Raw genomic sequence first — 16,814 nt, 5'->3', positions numbered from 1 at the left:
AAAAAATTTGCATTTTCTGTCGTAAAGTATCAATGAAAAACATAATATTTTAATAGAAATGACTCAAAAATGTCATTATATGGCATTATAACAAGTTATTTTGAATCAAAACAAGATTTTGATCAAATTTTATAGTGTAAAAAACGTTAAAATACCGTTTTTTTACATTTTCCTCCATTCCCAAAATAAATCATCATCGATTTGGCTAAAAATTTGCCCGCAGATAGCTAAAAGATAGGACTTTAAGTGGTTAGAAGGATTTGAATTATATTACAATACCAAAAAAGTTACATGCAGTAATATCATACTCAAAAGTATATATTAGTCCAGTCGGGATAGCATTTGACCTTGAATGCCAAGCTGCACAAAAATTTATTTTTCTGATCTTTAGGGGAGTCAATAGTAGCCTAAATTTAAAATCGCGAATGAATTCCTCCGTTACGTTAGCGGCCATCTTGATTTTAAAGGAGAACCTGTTTTGCTCAATATCTCCGCCATTTTTAACTTTTCCACAAAAATGGAAGGAACTGAAATTGTTCCAAATAAATCGTATTTACAATTATTACAATTTATTTTTAACAATTTTTGTCGTGAGGTCGATATTTTCGAGTTAATTTTACTTACAGTAGACGCCTATATTTTTGACTATAATATTGCATGTAACTTTTTGGGTATTGTAATATAATTCAAATCCTTATGACCACTTAAAGTCCTATGTTTTGTCTATCTGTGGGCAAATTTTCAGCCAAATCGATTATGATGCATTTTGGGAATGGAGAAAAATGTAAAAAAAAACGGTATTTTAACGTTTTCTACACTATAAAATTTGATCAAAAGCTTGTTTTGAATCAAAGTAACTTGTTATAATGCCATATAATGACATTTTTGAGTCCCTTCTATTAAAATATTATGTTTTCCATTGATACTTTACGAGAGAAAATGGAAATTTGTATAAATAAACACCAAATCACTGTAAAATCGAATAAAATAACATTTTGAGAAAAAAAGAAGAAGAAGATTTTTTGACCTTAAATATCTTATTTTTACGTCCCGCAGAAGCTATATACCAATTTTCAGACAAATCGGAGGTCCAAATTTTTTTTTGCTCCAAAATTTAGTGATTTGAAATGGAATGACACAAAATTCATTTTTCAAACAAATATTTTAAGTCGTTATGAGAAAATTATAATTTAACAGATGAAATAAAATAAACACAATTCAACTCGTAAAATATTTGGACCCTTACCAGCCAAACAGGTAAAGAACCCACCTTTTATATAGTTTCTAATATACCTTTTCTACCTGGCCTCAAACGCTCGATATTTTTAACTCGTAGCAACCTCGATTGACGGCAAATAGATCGCAAATACACATTTTTATGTGGTGGAAGTCAAAATGGCTTTGAAGTGTAAAAATTTTTGTATATAATTTAAATTTTTAAAATCAAAATTTTAGAAAACTGAGAACGATACAGGGCATTAAAAAATGCGCTCAACAAACATACACGAATTAAAATTCGAAAATGATAGTATTTCTTAGTGATGCCAAATGACTGCAACATGAAAAGATGACATAATGATAGCGGGATGTATGTATATATATATATATATATATATATATATATACATATATATATATATATATATATATATATATATATATATATATATATACATATATATATATATATATATATATATATATATATATATATATATATATATATATATATATATATATATATATATTTCCACATTCTCTATTTCATTTGTTTGATTTCGTACGAGTGGTCGTTAAACCAGTACCTGTGGATCTTTTGATCACTGAGTGTGTTTCAAAGATCTACATCTTTTGTTTTTTCATATATATATATATATATATACATATATATATATATATATATATATATATATATATATATATATATATATACAGATATATTCTGTCAATCTGGCACCATTTTTAAGCAAAACATGTCAATGTTGCACCCAATTTGACGATGTGGCACCCGATTTTGGGTGCCAGTACGACAGCGTGTATTTTTCGTCCTAGGAGAGTACAAGTGTTCCTAATGCATAATATGTAAAAAACGTAATGGTGCCAGATTGAGACTTTTTCTAAACGGACATATTGATTTGTTCAGGCATTTTTCGATAGAGGGCGCTCTACTATATACAACTGTATGTAACTATATAATTTTAGTCAATTTGGCACCAATAAAAAAAGTGGCATAGTGGCACCATAAATCTGACAACCCCGCCTTTCCCTAATATAACCTAACTCATGTTAATTGAGATTAACATATTTCAAAAATCAGACGATTTGAAGCGGGCGTAAGGAAATGGGCGAGTCCCAAAGTTTCACAAGAAAAAAGCGAATATTTCGCGAAATAAATGACAGATCGAAAAACTAAAAAATTTGTGCTCAATATTTTTTAAAAATCTATCGAATGAGACTATACACGACTCCCCACGGAGAGGGGTGGGGGAGGGGAAATTTAATATTTTAAATGCGAATCCCGCGATATTTCGCGAAATGAACATCAGATCGAAAAACTGTAAAATATACTTATTCAATATTTTTGAAAAATCTATAGAATGGCACCACACACGACCTCCCACGGAGGTGGGGTGGGGGGTTACTTTAAAATCCTAAATAGGAGCCCCCATTTTTTATTGCAGATTTGAATTCCATACGTAAAAATAAGTAACTTTTATGCGAAACATTTTTTCGAATTATGGATAGATGGCGTCATAATCGGAAGAAAAAGATTGTTGGAAATGGAAAATTAAATTAAAAAATGGCAAGCGCCTACTAACATTGAAAACTTTACTTTTTTTTTTTTTGGTTTTGGGACCTACTCTTCGCAACCCAATAGGTCCCCAAAGCGCTCGAGTGACTGCAAATTTAGCATACTTTGCTCCCCTACCACAAAGAATACTCTAAAAGCATTAATTTTTTCTTGTAAGAACTGAGTCATTATATTGTGGAATGAAGTGGAGAAACTAACGTGGTTTTTCATCTAATGAAATTTTTTATTTATTTGATGAAATAGAATCGCCAAGATAAATGTACAGATTTAAAATCCATATACAGAGAGATTCTAAATTATGGAATCAATTCATTTAATGGTCACTTTGGAGAAAAATCCCGAGACAGGTCGATTTTTAATTTTAAAGTGTGATTTTTTGACATATTTATATGCCATAATAGTAACGTCATCCATTAGGGCGTGATGACGTAATCGATGATTTTTTTAATGGGAATAGGGGTCGTGTAGTAGCTCATTTAAAAGGTTATTTATTTCTCTATTCGGTAATATAAACATAATCCTTATTTATAAAGGGTGGCCAAAAAAATTATTTTTGAATTAAATTATTTGCTGCAAAAAGAAGAATGTATGTATTTTAATTAACTCAAAATACATTCTACTACTATGAGAAAAGAGAAAAATATGTTTATTTGATAAATAAACATTGCTTTTCGCTTAAATTAAATGTTCAAACTGCCAACAAGTAGGTGAGTGGCTGTTTGACATTTAATTTAGGCGAAAAGCAATGTTTATGTATGAAAATTTCTTTTTTTTATATTTTCTTACATGAGTAAAATGTATTTTGAGTTAAATAAATTACATATCTAGTTATATTCTTCTTTTTGGCCACTCTGTATAAATTTTTTTAAAAATATATTTTTGGCCACCTTGTATAAATAATAATGTTATTGTTTATATTACTGACTAGAGAATTGACAAACCTTTCAAATGAGCTACCCCACGACCCCCGTTTCCATTTTAAAAAAATCATCGATTACATCAAACGCCCAAATGAATGTCACTATTAGTCGAGGAAATGAAGCATTTTGGCTCGCAATATTTTCGTCCAGCATGGATTTACTTGAAATTTTCACAGAAGGTAGGGAATAGTCCAAGGATCATTTTCTATATCATGCCGCTGTACGCTAAACCCTTGGGGGTGGTTGCCACCCCATCTCGGGGGCCGGAATTTTTTATTACATTTTAACCATGTAAATCGATGTAAAAAGTGATTCTAAGAAAAAAATGTTTTTTACATTTTCTTCGTAAAATTATTATTTTTCGAGTTATTAGCGCTTGAAAGTAACAGTTTTTCGATGAAAATATCGACTTTTTAGAGGGTTTTTTGAGAATACCTTGAAAAATATGCATTTAATAAAAAAAACTGTAGATATCAAAATTGTATCTTTTAGTAACACAAACCAAATTCTTTTTCTGTGATATCTTTAAGACCAATACAAACCGAGATACGGCATGTTAAAACTTAGCTTTTTTCGTCAAATGCATAATTTGAAATATTCAAAGTAAAATAACGGAAAAACTTTGCATTTTTCGAGGAAAACTTAAATAATCTTTTTTCAAGTATACAGTTAGCCCTTTAAAAAAATAACAATAAAAAGTTTCTAGCCTGAAAATTAAGCGACTTATGATCAAAAAAAGATCGGTACCTGCTTTTCTCTATGAAAAAATCAGTGAAAACAACCCCTTAACTACCCTCCTAATTAAAAATTGTTCTTCACCTTTCTGTAATTCCTTTTATATTTGTATTATCAATACACCCAAGAAGTGTGACCTATTTAAAAGGCATAATTTTAGAAAAATTGGAGTTTAAAGAAAAATTAATTTTTTGGAATTTCCCATTTTCACCTTTTATTTCAAAATATACCCGAAAATACTGGAGATACGAAAAAAATTAAGTATTACTAAAATTTTATTACTATTATTTTTTAGGAACTAAAATTCCTTGTTCATAGATTTTCATTATAATGAACAGTTAGCGAGATATGGCTGTTTAAAACCTCTATTTATGAGCAGACACCCCCTTATTCGAGCCCTTTAACCCACCCTAATTAAAAACTAAGGGATCTTACGGAATTTACTTTACACAGTCTTATAACTCTTCAAAAATGCTACAAAGTCAATTTTGAAAAAACTTTTTATCGCCAAAAATGAAGAAGCTCTGTTTATAAAACAAATATTTTTTTTTTTGAAAAATTCAGATAGTCCGGTTATGGATAATTTTCAATGTACGTATAATACCACATAACCGGTTTGTATACTGGAAGATGCCTAAAAAATTATTTGTATTTGTATTTGTACATATTTGTAAATTCGTATTTTTGTGTAAATAGATGTTTTTGTAATTCTTTAATTCTTCTTTTTTTCTGTATAGATCTATTAAAATATCTACTTATAAAAACTGTAATGTTATTAAGGGTTGAAATATTATGATATTATATCCTAAAGTATAAAACAATCATTATTTAATCAATCAAAACCAAATTTTACCCATATTAAAGTTTACAGTGTTTTTATATAATTTTTGACAATAAGGGGTAGTTTAAATCCCTACAAATAATCAACGCCCTTAAGCATGATATAGAATATAAAGTACAGGGTAAGATGATCCTAATTCCAAATTTTTCTGTAAAGCGATGCAAGCCGACATTATTCGATTAGGATAAGTAAAGTTTTTATATATGGCTCCAACAAGGGTGGTTTTAAGGGTTGAAATATTATGATAGTATATCTTAAAGAATAAAACAATCATTATGTAACTAATAAGAACCAAATGTTGACAATATTAAAGTTTAAAATGTTATTTTATAATTTTTTACAATTAGGGGTAGTTTTCACCCTTAAAAAACCAAAAGCGTACAACGGCTCAATATAGAAAATGAACTAGAGGGTGTAATGAGCCTAAAGCCAAATTTTTGTACAAATCGATGCTGGACGAAAAAATTGCGAGGTTTTGCCATTTTTTCAGTTTCATTTCCTCGACTATATTATAGTATATAATATGTCAAAAAATCATAATTTAGAAATAAAAATCGACCTGTCTCGGGATTTTTCTCCAAAGTGGACTATTTTCGATAAATTGAATTTATTCCATTATTTTAAACATCTCTATACAGGTGATTCCACGAGTCTTTACCCGTGCGTCATCCTTTAAAGTTAAAGCATACGAAATAAGTCGAAAAATTTACTAAACACAACAGCAAGTGACAGTAAGTAGCTACTGTACCAATCACGGGTTAAAATTTGACGTTATCAAATAAATAAAATGGCAAATGTAAGTTTTGCTTTAAAATTTTGGTGCAGAATTACAGCTACATTTGAAGTAGCTTAATAAATTATTTCATTATCATTGATTAATAAATAAATAAGCAATTTATAAAAAAAAACTAATAACATATTTTCTTTTTGATATTTTATTCACTTTGGCGGAACATTGAACACAAGCATTCCTTAACTGTGTCAATGAGGTTAGTTGTCAAAATTAATCGTAAAATAACAGAAACTTATCATAAAATTTCAAACTCCAATATAAAATTAGTTGGGAAAACAACTGTTTGTATACTATAAAAAACTTCGACAAACTGACAGCCATAAATGTAAACAAACCAAAACGTCAGAAATTGTACTTAAAATATGTGAAAACATCCCCAATCGTCTTTTTTGTACCTATCTCTTTTCATTGTACTGAGCGTAGATCGTTCATAAAAATAACATGTGTTTTTACTTAATAAGAGGCGGTAACTGGTTTGTCATTAGTTTCATGCGTGGAACAGAATGATGCTAGATAAACAGTATGTGTTTTATCTCGCCAGGCATTAATAAGGCACGGGTAAAGACTCGTGGACTCAGTGTATATACAGTGATGAGTGCGCTAATAACCGGCAAAATCACGTAAAAGATGGAAAGCATTAAGTTATTAGATAAAAAAAATGAAACTAGTAGATGTGGGAAGTTTAGCGACAAAAACCTATAAATTTACATTATATTTACTGTTTCGAGTTTAGCCACCGTGAGAGTGACTGTTTTAGTTGACATTCTCCTCTGATACGTCTAAAGGTGGGAAACAATAAATAGAATTTAAATTTATACGTTTTTATCGCTAAATTTACCAACTCTACTAGTTCCATGTCATTCTATCTCACAACTTAATATATTTTCCATCTTTTGCGTTATTTTTCCGATTATTAGCCGCTAATCAATGTATACAAAAGTGACTACATATTACGTACAGTTATTATTGTTGGGGTGGAAATGATAGCTTTTTCTCTAGCTTTGAAATTTACAAGACGTCAAAAAATTGTCCTGTGTATAAGATCAGTATATCAAAAAAATATAGTTTTTATATACTTGGAAAGCAAAAATTCTATAGAAAATCATATTAAAAAATAAAATTTTTGTCTTCAAAGAAAAACAAACACCAGCGCAATAAGCAACAACAAACAATGGTTTTGTCAAGAAGTCAAAGAACTCGCAGAACAAAAGAGAAAATGCTATATGTGTTACAGAAGCACCGGAACGCAGGAACAACGCGCCATCTATATGTATAGAAAAAACAAACAGAATAAATTCGCTAATAAGAACAATAAAAAGAGAGCATTGAATCAAGTTTACAAGTGACATGGATCACTACATCTACGGCGCACAGAGGAAAGTTTGGAAAATGCTAAAAAACAGAAAAAAAAACAATAAATGAATTTGTACAGACAATAGGGATGCCAACTGAGACATGGGAAAATATTTCAAAGAACCCTACGAAGGTGAAGAAGCCAATGACGAACACGATTACAAAACAGAAGACAGGTATATCACTAAAGAAACTGAAGGAGAAGCGAGAATGAAGATCTTAAAGAATAGACGATCGCCAGGTACTGATGGAATACCGAACAAACTGCTGAAATACAGCGGTCAGAAAGTCAATAATTATTGTCTCACAACATTGTTTAACAAAATTTTAGACAGAGCAGAGATACGACAAGATTGGCACACCAGTATCACAATACCCATCTTTAAGAAAGGACAAAGATCATATCCGGACAACTACAGAGGAATAACTCTCTTAAATACGACAATAAAGTTATTCACAGGCACATTCAAGGATAAATTGGATTTACAGACAAAGAGCAGAGAAGAACAGGAATGATTCAGAAAACACAGGTCGACGACAGATGCAATATTTGTCATAAAACAAGTGAAAGAGAAGTAGATAGATAAAATATAACAAACCCGCATATATTTGTTTCGTAGACCTAACGAAAGCATTTGACAGTCATAAAACAAATGAACAATAACAGCACGACAAAAATTAAAACAGACGACATCACTACGGCCAACATACCAACACCAGGGGAGATCAGACAGGGAGACAGCGTCAGTCCATTTCTATTCAATATACTAATGGATGAAATAATAGAAGATGTGGAATTGCTACAACTAGGATACAGACTTGGTCACAGTAGAATCAGTGTGGTGTGCTATGCGGATGATGCAGCCCTGATTTCAGAGGATGAGGATAACCTACAAAGAAGACAACTTTATCGATTCTACCAAGCATGACGACAACTCACATGAACATATCCACGCAGAAAACAAAATGCATTACCATTGCAAAACGTTAAATTAGGTGCAAGCTCGTGGTAAAGGGAAAACCCATAGAACAGCTAAACCAGTTTAAATATCTAGGTGTAGACTTATCAAGTTATGCCCCAACCAGAGACCTAAGAGGACAAATTAACAAGGCCGCCGTCTTGTCCGGATATTTGAGAGATGTGGTCTGGAATAACCCATATATGACAATGGACAGCAAAGTTAGAATTTATAAAACTTGCATCAGAACTGTTATGAGCTATGGTATTGAATCAAGAGAAGACACCAATAAAACCAAAGGTATGCTACGGACAGCCGAAATGAAGACACCAAGAGCAATAGCAGGGAAGACAAGAAGAGATATAATACGAAACAATTTCATCAGGGAACAATGTGGTGTGTAAGATGTAGTCAGATGGGGTAGGCAAAAATGAAGAGAATGGTTGAGTCATGTATAAAGAATGGAGGAGCACAAACTACAAAGAATTGCACTAGAAGAAAAGCCAGCAGGCAAGTGTTCACCGGGGAGAGCACCAACAAGATGGAGTGATAGCTGGTAGTTCACCTCTCAAGAAATACTTCAACGTCGGAATTAAGAAATCGACAGATCTACAACAAGTATAAGAAGAAGATATTCCGTAGTTTATTATTATTTATTTTGTTTTTAGTGTATATTTTGTTTGTTGAGCAAGTATGTCTTTCTGTTATGCAGTTTTGATAGTTTGTTTTTGAGGAACATATTATATACGCACAAATTTAAAATAAAATAAAAATTAATGCGTTAGAGGTCTTTCTTCATTCGAATAAAATTGCATATTTTTTTATTACGATAATTAGTGGCACCCACTTTTACATACATATTTTATGAACATGTAAAATCAGTGTCGAGTTTAAATAACTAATATACACTTTAATCAGAAAAACAGTCAATGTGACCCCCATAAATGTGGCAATGCTGCGTGGTGCTTGTTTGTAATATATTATCAAAATTTTATACAGCTTGGGTGCCTATTTATCAAATAGTTTCTGGGTGCCTAAATATCAATATTTACTATATACAATATACACCGGGAGCTACATTGACGTCGGTTTACTGGGTGCCTGTAGCTACAGTTACTATGTATATATATATATATATATATATATATATATATATACAAGTAGTATTTTGATTGACTTGATTGGAAATACGAATTTCACAAAAATTTTTTTGGGTATTGAAGTCAAATTGGGGCTTTAAAGTATACTATTGTCTAATATTCGAGCTTTCGGAAATGTTTATTTCCTTTTTCAAGAATGTCTACAATGCAATAAGATAAAAAAAATATTAGAATATTTATCAAAGAACAAATAGTAATGAGTAACTTACCAGAATTTAGATTATAAAAAAAATGTTGGTTACTATACATAAGATTAAAAATATCAATGGTAAACGGCTGTTGTACATTTTGAATAACATAAAAAACAATAAAAATTCTTGGAAAAAACACTTAACAAAGAATAAAAATTGGTTAAATTTTGAAGTAATGATCTAAATTTGATTGACTTTTAAAAAGTTTAGTTTATCATAAATACATGGCTGACAAAAAATTAAATGTAACTATGGTAATAGTATATAGGTGTTTATAAGGAATTGAATAAAAATCTATGATAAGAAAATAAGGAAATTTATGTTTTCAAAAAGCAGAAAAGTTAATGTTAAATATTAGTGATATTAATTAATTTTGTCAAAGTTTAGTACCAATTTCAAAAGTATAGGAGATTTGAAATTTTTTTTTCAAATTTCAAAAATTTTATGAGATTTTTCAAATCTCCTATACTTTTGAAATTGGTACTAAACTTTGACAAAATTAATTAATATCACTAATATTTAACATTACCTTTTCTGCTTTTTGAAAACATAAATTTCCTTATTTTCTTATCATATATTTTTATTCAATTCCTTATAAACACCTATATACTATTACCATAGTTACATTTAATTTTTTGTCAGCCATGTATTTATGATAAACTAAACTTTTTAAAAGTCAATCAAATTTAGATCATTACTTCAAAATTTAACCAATTTTTATCCTTTGTTAAGTGTTTTTTCTAAGAATTTTTATTGTTTTTTATGTTATTCAAATGTACCATTGATATTTTTAATTTTATGTATAGTAACCAACATTTTTTTTATAATCTAAATTCTGGTAAGTTACTCATTACTATTTGTTCTTTGATAAATATTCTAATATTTTTTTTATCTTATTGCATTGTAGACATTCTTGAAAAAGGAAATAAACATTTCCGAAAGCTCGAATATTAGACAATAGTATACTTTAAAGCCCCAATTTGACTTCAATACCCAAAAAAAATTTGTGAAATTCGTATATATATATATATATATATATATATATATATATATATATATATATATATAATTTAAGAAGACAATGAGTCTTTGCTGACAGTAAATGTACAGTTTTTGGTTATTGGGTTATGCAGCAATTGATAAGTGTACTCTTTTAAGTCTTTATTCCGAGCTTTCGTACATGATTATGAACATCGTCAGGGTGCTACAATTATATTATATATGTGAGACAATATGAAAATATGTATATAAAATTATATGTACTTACAACTTATTGAGGATATTTCAAATAGGTGGTCATTAAAATGAGATTTGTACTTATTAAAATGGTCATGTAATGTCTTGATATAACAAAATTATTCAAATAAAGGTTTATAATTTAGTTCAACTTCAAAATCGACGAAATATAAAATGACACTTGGACATTCATGACATGGAGTTATTTGAAATATCTAACAAAATTTTTTTTTAAATATGATCAATTTAGTAAACGACCAATAAGGGTCAATGATAAGTATGAAAGTATTTTTTAAATTTTATAAATTACTGTTGAAATTATAAATTAAGGTAAAATTTAAAAATGAGTAAGATTTATTAATCAAGTTTAATTAAAAGTTTTAAATTATTCATACAAAAGTAATTTATAAAGTTGTTAACAAAAATTAATTTATACAAAAGTAATTTATAATGTTGTTGACAAATCAGAGTATCTAGAAGAGAAGTTAGGAGATAACTCACGATTATCTAAAAATAGTAGATAAGAAAACATTTCATTTAGGTGGCCTATATCAGTACGATGATTCATCGAATTTGGATTTTTATTTATGTGAACATACTTTATGTGAACCGTGAGTCACATACTTCAAAGAGGTTTTTTTTTGGAAATGGTTCACATAAATAAAAATCCAAATTCGATAAATCATCGTACTGATATAGGCCACCTAAATGAAATGTTTTCTTATCTACTATTTTTAGATAATCGTGAGTTATCTCCTAACTTCTCTTCTAGATACTCTGATTTGTCAACAACATTATAAATTACTTTTGTATAAATTAATTTTTGTTAACAACTTTATAAATTACTTTTGTATGAATAATTTAAAACTTTTAATTAAACTTGATTAATAAATCTTACTCATTTTTAAATTTTACCTTAATTTATAATTTCAACAGTAATTTATAAAATTTAAAAAATACTTTCATACTTATCATTGACCCTTATTGGTCGTTTACTAAATTGATCATATTTAAAAAAAAATTTTGTTAGATATTTCAAATAACTCCATGTCATGAATGTCCAAGTGTCATTTTATATTTCGTCGATTTTGAAGTTGAACTAAATTATAAACCTTTATTTGAATAATTTTGTTATATCAAGACATTACATGACCATTTTAATAAGTACAAATCTCATTTTAATGACCACCTATTTGAAATATCCTCAATAAGTTGTAAGTACATATAATTTTATATACATATTTTCATATTGTCTCACATATATAATATAATTGTAGCACCCTGACGATGTTCATAATCATGAACGAAAGCTCGGAATAAAGACTTAAAAGAGTACACTTATCAATTGCTGCATAACCCAATAACCAAAAGCTGTATATATATATATATATACTATATATGTACACCCGATATTTATTTTAAATATCAAATCGTCGTTTTTTACATTTATAAAGAAATAAGGATTTCTTTCATTCTTTAGGTAATTGTTTTCATTTGTTTTTATGTAACAACTAATGTTGTATTTAAACATACTCACAATTAAATAGTATGCTGCTACAAAATATATAATTAGTAAAACAATAACAATATATGCACTAGCAGTGGGTTTGTTAAGATAAAAATCATTTTAATATTTCTTCCTGATGTTATTAGGTAAGATAAACTTATGTACATGCTTTAATAATGTGGCTTAAACAGAATACATTGCTGTCTTCTTGTACTATGTTATGTTCTTTCAATTAGGACTGGAATTATTACTGGAAATACACAGGTTACATAATTTAAAAGAAATTATAATTTTACATAAATATAAATTACATTTTTTTACAAACACCAATTAAAAACATGAAGGAAATATTCAGCTACTTGCATTCGCGGCTTGACTTAGCATATAAGCTTTATTGGCAATTTCTATTAGGTTCTGAGCTGTATTTGTGCCGGTCTGCATCAGTAAGGAATAGAAAACACCATTTGTGTTTTGTAAAAGAATATAAGGACTGTCATATTCTAGGATTTCTCCAGCGTCCATAACCAATACCTGAAAATAGTTAAAAGTTTAAAGCAAGATAGTAAATTAAAAACAAATTTGGTGGAATTTACAAAATATTCTTCATTTTTTTGTTAAACATCACATACTTGAATATCCTCAAATAACATTGCAGATGATAATCATTATTTCCTGAAGTCTATTAAATTTTGTGCTTTCTAGCCACCTTAAATCCTTTTCCAATATGTATATATATATATATATATATATATATATATATATATATATATATATATATATGTGTGTGTGTGTATATATATATATATACACGGTGAGGAAGAGGGCGAAACACATTTCTAAGAACTTGTGTTTGGATCTTTGATTCTATTCAGAAAATTTTCCCAGCCCGAAATGGTGGATGTGTGAATTATTCGTAAGGGGATTTTTCCACATTCTCTATTTCATTTGTTTGATTTCATACGAGTGGTCGTTAAACCAGTACCTGTGGATCTTTTGATCACTGAGTGTGTTTCAAAGATCTACATCTTTTGTTTTTTCATAAACAATATCTTACTTACTTTAAGTAATTAGGGAATTAAAACTTGAGACTGTCATGTTAGGTTGGGCGTAGATTTACGCTCCTGCTATGTCTAGGACTCGAATGTTGTTTTTTGATTGGAATGTGTCTGAAGATATTCAACCTCTCATCTTCACTGATGAGCCCAGAGAGGTTGAAGAGGGCGAAACACATTTCTAAGAACTGGTGTTTGGATCTTTGATTCTATTCAGAAAATTTTTCCCAGCCCGAAAATTATTCGTAAGGGGATTTTTCCACATTCTCTATTTCATTTGTTTGATTATATATATATATATATATATATATATATATCCGTAAATATTTTTTTATAAATTTTCACAATACCTATTGCAATATTCCATATCATTTTTATTAATTATATCCTTTATAAAAAATATTGTTTTCTAAAATAAATTTAATATCGTATTCTGCATCTAAATTTTAAATTTACTTGTCTGTTATAGAGTCATATATTGTTTATACATTTGGACAAAGTCACACCATGTCCAATAATTAGATGGGATTTTTGTTCCGATCTTTTTTGCATTGTTCTTTTATGCTAAAAGAACTTTTCCGACTTCTCTTTTTCTATGACTTTTTGCCCACACATGTAGATTGGAAGTAAAACGGGATTATGTTTTTAGGCCACTTTTGTGAAATCTTAAAACTCCTATACCATCTGAGAGGAACCGCTTTCAGTTAAACCTGGTCACCTGGGGACAAGCCCTGGAGAATATCCAACCTTCAATTCAATTTTAATTCTTCAGCCTGCACCTTCAGTAAGGGCAGCTTTAGTAACCATTTGGCAGTTAGCACCATCTCTGGGCTAACTTCAGCTACCAGGACTTTCAGAATACGCTGCAAGAAACACTTTTGGGGATACATATCGGGACAATATTTGGGACATCTAGTTTAGTCATAATTGTTATACCAATAGTTCATTGCACATTTTTTTTTGAAGATTTTTATTTCGTTTTTAATAATATCCATAATAGTTGATAGTGTTCCCCACACCTGTATAACTCTATGTTAAAGAAATTTGAGCTCAAATATTTTTCCCATGCGATATTTTCTTTTCCTTTACATTTTTATTATTTTCTCATTAAGCTTTTTCCCATCTATTTAACCTTCGGATGACCAAGGGGGTAAATTTTGACCCCAAATTCAGAAATATTTTCAATTTTAAACTTATTATTTTTTTATTAAACTTTAATATCATTCTAGATACTCTCATATTTTGTAATAAAAAAAATTCCCTATATTTTACGAAAAAAATTTTTTCTTCTGAATTTGGGGTCAAAGACGAATAGGTCTAGATCCCGCGTATGAAAAAAAAGTTGATTAATAGCAAGCTGAAAATTTGTTAATAGCTTAAGGGTGTCTAGTCGGATAAACTTTGATATATGGGAACACTGGAACAGGGGCAGTTTTAATTGTGGAACAGGTTAAAAATTTGGAACGGTCACCCCACCAAAACGGCACATTTATTTTGTCCGACAGAACAGACTTAAACTCTCCGAACAGAGATTAAACTCTCCTGCAAAAATCAGACTGCTATTTATCACCTGTCATAATTCCTGTCATTTGACATATTCTACATGTTCCACTTATTAAAACGCCCATTTGGTGATAATTAGTAGTCTGATTTTTGCATGAGAGTTTAATCTCTGTTCGGAGAGTTTAAGTCTGCTCTGTCGGACAAAATAAATGTGCCGTTTTCGTGGTCTGACCGTTCGAAATTTTTAACCTGTTCCACAATTAAAACTGCCCCTGTTCCAGTGTTCCCATATATCAAAGTTTATCCGACTAGACACCCTTAAGCTAATAACAAATTTTCAGCTTGCTATTAATCAACTTTTTTTTCATACGCGGGATCCAGACCTAGAACTCCCTTGGCCTTCCATGTTCCAATTTTATAGTAAGTAAATACCGTCTATTTGGAATTGTTTGTAAGAAACATTCCAATATTGAACAAAGTTGTGTGTTAAACCTGTGGCGACGTAAATTGGTGTATATTTCAAAATTTCTTGTTCTATGTTCAAAATGATGATTTCTGTTTTGGTTCAGTTGTGATTGAAATATGTCTTACTAATGTTTATTTATCATTTATTGATACAATCCTAATATTAAAATTACGAATACATTATTTTATTTCTTGAAACAACTTATTTCTTTTGTCATTTGTCATTTTTGACTTGGGGTCATATTTTACCCCCGTTGGTCATCCGTGTAACAAAAAAAATTGGTCATCGGAAGGTTAAATAATTAAAACCATTTATTTAAATTTAAACCCTTCCATTTACTTAACTTAATTCATTTTTTATATATAATTTAATTAAATTTCTAGTCACTATTCCCTCAAAATAGGACTCAGTTTTACATGTTTTTTTAATAATAGCCACAAGTCAGAATACGGATCTTTTGGTATCCAGTACTCTCTTGGTTCACCCTTGTGCATGTTCGATTTATTTATAAGTGCTGGAGATTATTCGTTCGAATAATTTTCCAATAAAAATATTGTTCATAGTTTCTGATAGTATTCACTTTTTTGTACGTATTACAATCGTACTATTATTATTTGGTAAAGGGTTGTTATTTAACCTAGGTGTAAGTTGTACTCTCCATAATATAAGAGTTACTTAATTTTCTAAGTTTTATCATTATTGGTATCATATTATATTATACATTAAATTAACCTTGTAAAATATAACTATTGTCATTATTCTTGTAAAGCTATAGGCCGCCTGGATCCATCGTACTAAAAAAAGTTGATTAATAGCAAGCTGGAAATTCCTTAATAGCTTAACGGTGTCTAGTCGGACAAATTTTGATATATGGGAACACTGGAACAGGGGAAGTTTTAATTGTGGAACGTGATTTTAATAATTTTGAAATAGTCAGTAATTTTCAATACCTAGGAGTCATAATTAACAACAAAAATGAAAGAAATATAGAAATTACCAACAGAATACAAGTGGGTCATAGAGCATATTATAAATACAAAAGTATTTTAAAAAACAAAAAAATCAGCAGAGTTACGAAAACCCGAGAATACAGAACAGCAATTCGAACAGTGGTGATATATGGGGCAGAAACTATGAGCCTAACAAAGAGAGAAGAAGAAATGTTAAAAATATTTGAAAGAACAATGGTAAAAAGAATTTATGGACCAAAGAAAACATTGCACGGAGATTATGAAAGGCTCTTGAATTTAGAAATAACAGATATACTGGGAGGCAAGGATATAGTG

The 16,814-nt window shown here is 29.4% G+C and overlaps 1 protein-coding gene across 2 annotated transcripts in view; it reads right to left on the bottom strand.

Moving 5' to 3' along the window:
- Window positions 1-12,777: 12,777 nt before the first annotated feature.
- The window catches only part of LOC126881687 (probable multidrug resistance-associated protein lethal(2)03659), a 463,648-nt gene continuing 459,611 nt past the window's right edge, over window positions 12,778-16,814 (bottom strand). For both annotated transcript variants that reach the window (XM_050646099.1, XM_050646105.1), the window contains one exon: window positions 12,778-13,038. In XM_050646099.1, the coding sequence (XP_050502056.1) occupies window positions 12,859-13,038 (180 nt within the window). In that variant the 3' untranslated portion in view covers window positions 12,778-12,858. The remainder of the gene's footprint in view (window positions 13,039-16,814) is intronic.

The sequence above is a fragment of the Diabrotica virgifera genome, chromosome 1 (genome assembly GCF_917563875.1).
Source record: "Diabrotica virgifera virgifera chromosome 1, PGI_DIABVI_V3a".
NCBI lineage: Eukaryota > Metazoa > Arthropoda > Insecta > Coleoptera > Chrysomelidae > Diabrotica > Diabrotica virgifera.
Note: the sequence above shows the minus strand (reverse complement) of the source record. Positions and strands in the feature narration are given on the sequence as shown.